Source organism: Coregonus clupeaformis, chromosome 9, assembly GCF_020615455.1.
Source record: "Coregonus clupeaformis isolate EN_2021a chromosome 9, ASM2061545v1, whole genome shotgun sequence".
Lineage (NCBI taxonomy): Eukaryota > Metazoa > Chordata > Actinopteri > Salmoniformes > Salmonidae > Coregonus > Coregonus clupeaformis.
The window spans coordinates 9,675,507-9,687,030 of NC_059200.1; the positions used below are offsets into that span (position 1 = coordinate 9,675,507).

General features: G+C 42.3%; 1 protein-coding gene across 1 annotated transcript; it reads left to right on the plus strand.

The window, feature by feature from the left end:
- Positions 1-5,542: 5,542 nt before the first annotated feature.
- On the plus strand, positions 5,543-7,633 carry LOC121574362 (type-2 angiotensin II receptor-like). The gene has a single exon (XM_041886982.1). It carries the CDS (start codon positions 5,543-5,545, stop codon positions 6,584-6,586), a length of 1,044 nt encoding a protein of 347 aa, XP_041742916.1. The 3' UTR covers positions 6,587-7,633.
- The last annotated feature ends 3,891 nt before the right edge of the window (positions 7,634-11,524 follow it).

Consider the following 11,524-nt stretch of genomic DNA (forward strand, 5'->3'; position numbering starts at 1 on the left):
GAACATCTCATTCCAAAATCATGGGCATTAATATGGAGTTGGTCCCCACTTTCCTGCTATAACAGCCTCCACTCTTCTGGGAAGGCTTTCCACTAGATGTTGGAGCATTGCTGCGGGGACTTGCTTCCATTCAGCCACGATCATTAGTGACATCTGGCACTGATGTTGGGCGATTAGGCCTGGCTTGCATTCAGTGTTCTAATTCATCCCAAAGGTGTTTGACAGGGTTGAGGTCAGGGCTCTGTGCAGGCCAGTCATGTTCTTCCACACCGATCTCAACAAACTATTTCTGAATGGATCTCGCTTTGTGCACGGGGGCATTGTCATGCTGAAACAGAAAAGGGCCATCCCCAAACTGTTACCACAAAGTTGGAAGCACAGAATCGTCTAGAATGTCATTGTATGCTGTTGCGTTAAGATTTCCCTTCACTGGAACTAAGGGGCCTAGCCCAAACCATGAAAATCAGCCCCCAGACCATTATTCCTTCTCCACCAAACTTTACAGTTGGCACTATGCATTCGGGCAGGGAGCGTTCTCCTGGCATCCGCCAAACCCAGATTAGTCCGTCGGACTGCCATATAGTGAAGCATGATTCATCACTCCAGAGAACGCGTTTCCATTGCTCCAGAGTCCAATGGCGGCGAGCTTTACACCACTCCAGCCAACGCTTGGCATTGCGCATGGTGATCTTAGGCTTGTGTGTGGCTGCTCGGCAATGGAAACCCATTTCATGAAGCTCCCGACGAACAGTTCTTGTGCTGACATTGCTTCCAGAGGCAGTTTGGAACTCGATAGTGAGTGTTGCAACTGAGGACAGACGCGCTTCAGCACTTGGCGGTCCCGTTCTGTGAGCTTGTGTGACCTACCACTTCGTGGCTGAGACGTTTACAGTTGACCGGGGCAGTTCTAGCAGGGCAGAAATTTGACAAACTGACTTGTTGGAAAGGTGGCACCCTATGACGGTGCCACGTTGAAAGTCACTGTGCTCTTCAGTATGGGCAATTCTACTGCCAATGTTTGTCTATGGAGATTGCATGGCGGTGTGCTAGATTTTATACACCTGTCAGCAACAGGGGGTAGCTGAAATAGCCTAATTTAGCCACTATTTGATGGGGTGTCCACATACTTTGTATATATAGTGTAGGCCTACTGGTCTTTTGGTATGTAACAATTGCTTGAAATGTATAATTTACTTATGAAGCTTTCATTTGGAATGTGTTGTTAAAATGAATTATTACTGTGTTGCAGACGCTGCTCTTCACTTGCACTCTCCAAACTCCCACCAGTGGAGAGTGCTTTTTTTCTGTTGTTGAAATGTTTGCTGTTGCTTTCACATGTTTAAATGCATAGGCCCTATGTGTAAATATCTAATACCAGAATAATTGCTAGCGTTTCATCATTCCATCCCCGTACCGTAGACATTTCTGTTTCATGTTTGATTGGTCTACGATACATTTTAATTTAGCCAACCATTTCTTACCCTGCTCTGAGTGGGTGTGATGTTAATAGTGCACATGAACGTTCGCAAGACTCATGAGGTAGAAGTTCTGTTTATTTAATTCAATTTATTGTTTCATATTTATGTGGCCTGCTCAACACTTTGGAGTCAGAATGTTGAATAAAATAAAATGATTGTTCCATGTATGCATGGTGTTGAAATATCATGAATAATCATTAAGTCTGATTAAGACTGATACAGGGTCAGATATTTTGTCATCCCTAAATGGTTAAGGTTATGGTTGGTAGCTGTGGTTAAGGTCCATTTCACCTTGAGCTTTTTATTGGTTAAGGTCTATTTCAAGGTGAAATGGACCTTAACCACAACTACCAATCATAACCTTAACCATTTAGGGATGACAAAATATCTGACCCTGTATCAGTGGTTCAGGGAAACAGCTACAGTATATGACTGAGAGGTAGGAGTCAGGGTGCATAGTGTTGACTGTAAACACTGAACCATCCACTGACTTTAGTTCCTGGGAACCCCTGGGGCTTCGTCATGCTGAAAAGCTCAGAGAGAGTCATGAGGCTTCTATTGCACACAAGGGAGAGCTCTGTGAGCTAGGTACATAGTATACTGCTACAGAGGGGTTACTACTGTGACTGTGTTTATGAAAAAACGTAACCAGGAACACAGAAAAATAATCTGTCCGCCTGCCTCTAAATGGCACCGATGGTAGGGCCAGATATATATTTGGTAAATCTACTGGTGTATTTTGTATGATATGGTGCTTTCACTATTGGATCGACAAGACCCGTAAATAAATCTACACATATCTGCCGATTTCATTCCCTCATGACTGCTACAAGATCCCTATTTTACAATTACATAGGCTAATAAAAATATGTTGTAGACAAAATAATGAAAAGAGTTGTCTGGTAGCCTCAATAAATAGACAGAGATTTGTAGTTGAACAAGTCGTTGCATGTATAGAGTTTTTTTTTTTTTTACTTGACTTTAGACGAGACTTGACTTGAAAACCTGTGACTCGACTTGACTTGCTCTTAGATGCACGACTTGGACTTGACTCGAGTCTTGACCCGTTCTACTTGGGACTGATTTGAGAATCGGACCTTGTGACTTGAGACTTGCTTGTGACTCAAATAATAGTTACTTGGTCCCACCTCTGGCTAGAGTTATGCTAACTCATTTTCAATCCCTTTAGCTTTGACTGCTAGCTTGCTGGCTAGCTACAGAGTTTAGCTGGCTAGTTAGCTATAGTAGTTAGCTACTGCCATCAGTTATTTTTGTGTTTTTATCATATTTTGCTTATTCCACCGTTTGTAGAATGCATACCGGCATTTAAATATAGCGCAGGAAAAGGGAATCCGGATACACTGTGGACACGGTAGACACATTTAAATGTAGGTGTAGATGCATGACGCGTTCGGAATTCCATGATCAGAACTCTATGGCGTTGTCTTGACTTGACAGTTCAAGTCACACCTACATTTACATGTGTCTACCATGTCCACAGTGTGTCCGGATTCCCTTTTCCCGCGCTATATTCAAATGCCTGTATTCATTCTAAAAATGATGCTCTCTGGACTCTGGGAAAATGATTAACCTCTTAAAAAAAAATATATATATATTATTAAAATCTCCGCCAATTGTATTGCTATAGTTTCAACATACACTTATGAAGCTTTCATTTGAAATGCGTTGGGCTCCTGAGTGGCGCAGCGGTCTAAGGCACTGTATCTCAGTGCTAGAGGCGTCACTACAGACCCTGGTTTGATTCCAGGCAGTATCACAATCCGGCAGTGATTGGGAGTCCCATAAGACGGCGCACAATTGGCCTAGTGTCGTCCGGGTTTGGCCGGGGCAGGCCGTCATTGTAAATAAGAATTTGTTCTTAATCGACTTGCCTAGTTAATAAAAATTAAATAATAAATACACTGAGTGTACAAAACATTAGGAACAACTTTTCTTTCCATGACTGACCAGGTGAAAGCTTTGATCCCTTATTGATGTCACTTGTTAAATCCACTTCAATCAGTGTAGATGAAGGGGAGGAGACAGGTTAAAGAAGGATTTGTATGCCTTGAGACAATTCAGACATGGAATGGGCAAGACAAAATAATTAAGTGCCTTTGAATGGGGTATGGTAGCAGGTTTGAGTGTGTCAAGAACCACAACGCTGCTGGGTGTTTCACACTCAACAGTTTCCCGTGTGTATCAAGAATGGTCCACCACCCAAAGGACATCCAGCCAATTTAACACAACTGTGAAAAGCATTGGAATCAACATGGGCCAGCATCCCTGTGGCACGCTTTTGACACCTTGTAGAGTCCATGCCCCAACGAATTGAGGCTGTTCTGAGGGCAAAAGGGGGTGCAACTCAATATTAGGAAGGTGTTCCTAATATTTTGTACACTCAGTGTATTTGATATGTAATAAATATCAATATATAAAATGTAATAAATATACACTGAACAAAAATATAAATGCAACATGTTGATCCCATGTTTCATGAGCTGAAATAAAAATAATCCCATACATTTTCCATACGCACAAAAAGCTTATTTCTCTCTAATTTTGTGCACAAATTTGTTTACATCCCTGTTAGTGAACATTCTCCTTTGCCACGATAAACCATCCACCTGATTAGGTGTGGCATATCAAGAAGCTGATTAAACAGCATGATTATTACACAGATGAACCTTGTGCTGGGGACAGTAAAAGGCCACTTTAAAATGTGCAGTTTTGTCACACAATGCCACAGATGTCTCACGTTTTGAGGGAGCGTGCAATTGGCATGCTGACTGCAGGAATGCCTACCAGGCTGTTGCCAGAGAATTTAATGTTAATTTCTCTACCATAATCCGCCCCCAACGTCGCTTTAGAGAATTTGGCAGTACGTCCAACCGGCCTCACAACTGCAGACCACGCCAGCCCAGGACCTCCACACCCGGCTTCTTCACATGCGGGATCGTCTGGGGGGGGGATGCTAAAGCCCCTTTGTGGCGAAAAACTCATTCTGATGGCTCCCCTCCCTGGCCCACCTATGGCTACACCCCTGCCCAGTCATGTGAAATCCATAGATTAGGGCCTAATGAATTTATTTCAATTGATTTATTTCCTTATGTGAACTGTAACTCAGTAAATCTTTGAAATTATTGCATGTTGCGTTTATATTTTTGTTCAGTATAAATATATTACATTCCTGTACAATACTTTCAGATTGAATCAAGGTAATGAAAATCAATCCAATCCACTGTTTCTCTACTATTTATACATTTTCAAACACAAAATAGTTTTTTTTTGCAATAAGGAAGACCTTAAAATATCTCCTGAGGGATTGCAGCAGCCAGCTGTTCACAATGCTATGTTATGTAATGCTCATTACTTTGCTATACTGCATGTGCTGCTGATTGTATAGGCCATCCCCTGTAGGGGAGTTTATCATGCACAGGGACCCTGGAGAGGGGAATATGGCCAACCCCAGAGCCCTCTAAAACCACCAAACACATGTTCCCCTCTGTCTCCCCCTATATAACACTATCCAGATGGACTCATGCCTGGAGCCTCAACAGAGGAGGACTATCCAATACAAATTCTCAAAACAACACAGTCCAAATAGGAAGTCCCAAATGGGCCATACAAATGTATTTCTTTTTTTACATTAGGTTAGCCCGGTGTTCATGCTCCAGGACAAAACGACATAATGAAAGTGATTCTTACATCTGCTGTAGAGGGTCTGGAAAAAGATAATTCAGTAAAAAAAAATTACATACAGAAGGAAGACTGAGCTGTTTCACACACAGCTGTTATCACTAAAAGATCATCAGAAAGTAATATATTCAGTAGGCAAAAGATTTAGTGGACTGAGAACACCTCATTCTTCAGTTGGCCCATCCTGCATGTGTCTACTAACATTGAGCAATTAATTTCTTACCATGCTTTCCAAAACAACTGTCTCATTGTGTTTTACAGTTACGGACTTATTGCAACTCTCTCATTTAAAATGTTGCTGATTTTATATTATCTTCTTACAGGCCTTAGTGTAAAAGCAATCACGGACACAAAGTCCCCTGGCAATGACACTCTCTAACCTCTCAATGGCCACCAACTCATCAGAAGAGCCAATTTACAAGTATTATTCCTGTGATTCCATCTCCCCCTCTCTGCATCAGAACAAGCTGATCCCCACCATCTTCAGTGTCATCTTTGTCTTTGGTTTCGTGGGCAATGTCTTGGTGGTGTTCGTGTTATGTCAAAAGTCCAACCGTAAAACAGTGGCCGACACCTACATGGTAAACTTGGCTCTCTCAGATCTGTTGTTCCTGATCAGCCTGCCTTTCTGGGCAGTCTACTACTCCTTTGACTACAACTGGGTGTTTGGTGGGCTGATGTGTAAGCTGTGTGGCAGCCTCCTCTCTCTGAATGTCTACGCCAGCATCTACTTCATCACCTGTATGAGTGTGGACCGCTACAGAGCCATTGTTAATCCCCTCCAGTCTCAGTGCAGCAGGAACCTGTGTCGGGCGCGAGTGGTCAGCTGTGTGATCTGGACCATCGCTGGCCTCATGACCATCCCCACCATGGCCTTCAGAGTCACCTACCACCTGGAGGAGTTGGGGGTCACGGCATGTGCCCTCATATACCCACCTACCCAGACAAACTGGTTCCCTAGCCTGGCCCTGACAATGAACATCCTGGCCTTCCTGGTGCCCTTCACAGTCATCGCCAGCTGCTACTGCTGCATCAGGAAGCACCTCCTGGGGGGACAGCCCAGCCTGGAAAAGAGCTCCAGCAACCTGGACCGTGTGATGAAGATGGTAGTGGATGTGGTGCTGGCCTTCTTCGTCTGCTGGTTCCCCTTCCACGTGCTGACCTTCCTGGATGTCCTGAGCACCCTGGGGGTGATGCACAGCTGTTGGGTGCGCCAGGCCATCGTCACCCTGATGCCCTTCACCCTCTGCCTGGGCTTCTCCAACAGCGCCATCAACCCTGTACTTTACTGCTTTGTGGGGAACCACTTTCGGGAGCAGCTGTGGCGGCTGTACGAGGAGAAGGCTCCCAGGCTGTGCCAGAAGAGAGACTCCATCAGGACCAGGCTTAGCTTTTCTCCAGGAACATAAAAGATACAGGGCCACTGGAGACTGGGCCAACACAGTAGGGGCCCCTAGTGGATGGAGGTCACCTGGCAGGACTATGAGAGGACTCTGTCTGTCAGATGTGTAACAGTTAACCCCAGACATCCTGGATCACCCCCAGGCCAGGCCTAGTCTCCAGGGGATGTTGACCCCCCGGTCTACTCCTAATCAGGGACACCCTGTAGGCTGGACAGAGGGCATCTAAACATATATTTGAATGTCAGTTTCACATCCCATGTGACCATGAAGCTCATGTTAGGGTGAAGGGATATTTCATTACAATCTACAGGATATGTGCTGTTTAAACCTGCCATGTTTTCTAAGATCCACAGGCCAGTGTGATATTAAGTGTGTGTGAAATATACAACTATGTGCTTTTGTCCTAGTTACAATAATGTGATGTGTATGTTGTTTTTATTGTATATCCATAACAAAACTATATATGTCAATCAACACAGAGGGAAAGAAAAGGTACATGCAAACATCTACTGTAAACTGTATAATTTGTCTATCTTGAACCATAATTAACATTGTATTGTGTCAAATGTATAACCCTTATCTGGATACGTTATGAGTTATGTCTTCCAGTCACTCTTCATTTCAATATCATAGGGCTGTGACGATTATATAATTTTGTGTAACAATTAATTATCATGCAAATTATCAGGGTTCTTGTCATAATTTTTTTTTTTGGACCTTATGTATCATAACGCATCTTTGAAAAAATATTTCATATATATTATAACACAGCTTTGGTGACCCCCGTCTCAAAAAACGAATGGTTTTGACCACTCTAAACTTTTGGGTATGAAGCTTTTCCTCCTGACTGTGCCGTTCTGCTTGTAAAATAATTCCCAACCTTACCCTCTTCATGTAAAAATGAAAAACTGCTATTATGTAAACTACATCTACTTGAAAATGAATTTGAATCGCCCTCCCCCTCTTAAAATGAATGTATGAAGATGATTATGGAGATGTATCTTTTTTTCTTTCACAGTTATTGTCCATAAATGTCAGTTACATGAATATACAGTGATTGTGCCAGCCCTAATAAGAATACAATTATTCATAATGATATAACTGTCTGGCTGTCTTCTTGGTGTGAAAACAAAACACCCGTTCAATTATTTAAGGCCATGCTCAAGTTGAACAAATATGGGAAAGCCAGGGGCTCGAGTTTGCGTCACAATGTAGCAATTTTAACATGCATTTCATAGTTTTTCATACAATCAAAACTAACCGCTTTTTTATCCTGACATTTGTTTTTGCAGCCATCATAGAGACAACGAAGACGTACACTGAGTAACAAGCATTGTTATAGGCTCTGTTTTACTGACACTCTGTGGCTGGGTTTGAGAAGCGCAGATGCAAAGGAATTCTCTTTGATGATAATTGCATCGTTTTTGCTTCAAATTGTTATTTTAGTTATTAAAACTCATATGAACATTATATGAACATTACAATGAACAGAAAAGTGAAAACCTCAAGGCAAATTAAGGTGACACGTAGGCCTAAATACTCGTACTTCAATACTGTTTCCTGCAGTGGCCTCACCTTAAAGGGATAGTTCACCCAAATTACAAAATGACACATTGGTATGACAACGATCCATGCTTTGCTTTAGTTTCCCTGGCAGTGTTTCCACATGCTAATGTTTTATCATTTGTGGCACTCATCCCATTCAAGTCAAGGGACAGATATTAGCATTTTTCGTGAATCATGTCCAAATCATCTGAAAGTATCTAAAATTGATTGTAAAGCTCAAAGTCACAGTAGATGATTTGAACATGATGTGCAAAAAATGCTAATATCGGTCCAATGACTTGAATGGGATTTGTGCCACAAATGCTAAAAATTGCCAGGGAAACTAAACCAAAGCATGGATTGCTGTCATACTTTGTCCATTGACTGCTTACAGGGTAAGGAAACCAATATGTAATTTGGGTGAACTAACCTTTTTAATATGACCACAGCCTGTGTGATCTTTTCTTTCCTCTCAGGATATGATATGATTTCCTGTAGATGCTACCGTACCATAAATACTACCATACTGAATGTGTGTCAGTGCTAGTCATAGATGGCAGGCTTCTGTATCATAGAGCATGTTTCTGTTTACCAGGGGGCTATCAGCAAGGCCACTACTGAGAGGATCCTGGGTGCAGTGGGGAAAGATGGGAGTTATCTACTCCGAGACACGTCTCCTGAGTGGCGCAGTGGTCTAAGGCACTGCATCGCAGTGCTAACTGTGCCACTAGAGATCCTGGTTCGAATCCAGGCTCTGTCGCAGCCGGCCGCGACCGGGAGACTCATGGGCGGCGCACAATTGGCCCAGCGTCGTCCAGGGTAGGGGAGGGAATGGCCGGCAGGGATGTAGCTCAGTTGATAGAGCATGGCGTTTGCAATGCCAGGGTTGTGGGTTCGATTCCCACGGGGGGCCAGTATAAAATAAAATAAAATGTATTCACTAACTGTAAGTTGCTCTAGATAAGAGCGTCTGCTAAATGACGTAAATGAGACAGTGAGAGTTTGGCCAACACCTACTGCCTATGTGTTCTGTGAGTACCTCAACAATATTGTTGTTGGCTCTGTTTTACTACAACATTCGGAGAGTGCGACCCTGCCTTACACAGGAAGCGGCGCAGGTCCTGGTCCAGGCACTTGTCATCTCCCGTCTGGACTACTGCAACTCGCTGTTGGCTGGCCTCCCTGCCTGTGCCATTAAACCCCTACAACTCATCCAGAATGCCGCAGCCCGTCTGGTGTTCAACCTTCCCAAGTTCTCTCACGTCACCCCCCTCCTCCGCACACTCCACTGGCTTCCAGTTGAAGCTCGCATCCGCTACAAGACCATGGTGCTTGCCTATGGAGCAGTGAGGGGAACGGCACCTCTGTACCTTCAGGCTCTGATCAGTCCCTACACCCAAACGAGGGCATTGCGTTCATCCACCTCTGGCCTGCTGGCTCCCTTCCTCTGCGGAAGCATAGCTCCCGCTCAGCCCAGTCAAAACTGTTCGCTGCTCTGGCACCCCAATGGTGGAACAAGCTCCCTCACGACGCCAGGACAGCGGAGTCACTCACCACCTTCCGGAGACATTTGAAACCCCACCTCTTTAAGGAATACCTGGGATAGGATAAAGTATTCCTTCTAACCCCCCCAAATTGTAAAGTGGTTATCCCACTGGCTATAGGGTGAACGCACCAATTTGTGAGTCGCTCTGGCTAAGAGCGTCTGCTAAATGACGTTAATGTGCCCTTGAGCAAGGCACTTAACCCTAATTGCTCCTGTAAGTCGCTCTGGATAAGAGCGTCTGCTAAATGACTAAAATGTAAATGTAAAATGTAATTGTTGATCCATAGTATGTTTTTGACCTAATACCATGTGTCCATAAACCAATAATATTTGAAACGTAGGTTTAGTTATTGCCATTTTGATTGACTTCCACTATGAATTCACATTTGCTTCAATGCATAGAAGAATAATTTCTCAGCAAGGTGGTGGATAACAATGTTACAGAATGAATCATCAGATGGATGATATGACATGCATATTTGTATGACAAATACACACCTGTGTTTCCATCTTTCTGATTCATGCTCATACAGACTGGTTGTTCCATTTAATTTGAGTCCAATTTACACAGACTACAGAATAACATAAATACTGGACTGTAATGTACTTTACAGTACGATTAAACTCAAAATAACTCTGCATTGAAATGCTGTTATCATATTTTTCTGCTATTTTCACTGAAAGATGCAAAGGTGTTGTCTACACCTACAGAGTGTTCCAAATCAATGATGGGTCCTGGACAGTTGAGGTGAGTAAAGACATTCACAACAGTCACGTTATCAATATCCATTGGTTAGTAGTAGATTACCACATGGACACACATGAATTGCTACAATATACTGTACATTCACGCACATTTTCTTACATTCCAATTATAGAAAGCATATCCCTTAAGAGGTATGGCCTCAAAACACTAGATACAAAATTATAAAAAGGTATTGTATTACTGGTATTTAGTAGACCAGCCAACCAGGAAAAAGTGCTATCCTTTTTTTGTGTTACTTGTTACAGGCTCTCATCTATCCTAGATCAAACAATGATGGGGTGATAAACAAAGTTAGGCCGGATGCTTATGGCCCTGCCTACACCTAACGACTTGTTTTTTAAATTATATGAGCAAAAGATATTCCATTTTATTTGGAATGGAAAGCCAGACAAAATTAAACGGGCCTATTTATATAATGAATATGAATTCGGAGGGCAGAAATGATTAAATATTAAAGCATTAGACCTCTCTCTAAAGGCTTCAGTCATACAAAAGCTATACTGAAATCCGAACTGGTTCTCTAGCAGATTAGTAAGAATGGCTCACCCTGTGTTCAAGAATGGCCCTTTGCACTTTATTCAGATTACAACCTCTCACTTTTGGTTATTTGAAAATGAAATAATCTCCATAATATTGCTATTTTTTAAAACATGCCATAGAAAGTTGGTTGCAATTTCAGTTTAATCCACCAGAAAAGACAGAACAAATATTACAACAAATATTATGGTAAAACTCAAATATACTAATTGATTAAAAAAAACATTATTTTTGGAAACAGAAAAAAAAAGAAGGTATAATCTTTGTAAATGATATCATGAATAGGACTGGTGGAGTTATGTCACACATGCAGCTAACAAAAATAAATTATGGAAATGTCTGCTCTATCCAAAATTACAACCAACTAATTGCAGCATTACTGCATAAATGGAAGAGGCAGTGGAAGGGGGAGAAAGGAACTTGTCTGTCGGCCCTGCATTATTTGTTAAAGAAATTAGAAATTATGTGTTTTCCTCGGACCCAAGCTTATGAAAACATGCAACTATACGTAAATATCGGTACATTTAAAAGAAATAACAAAAAAACAAGA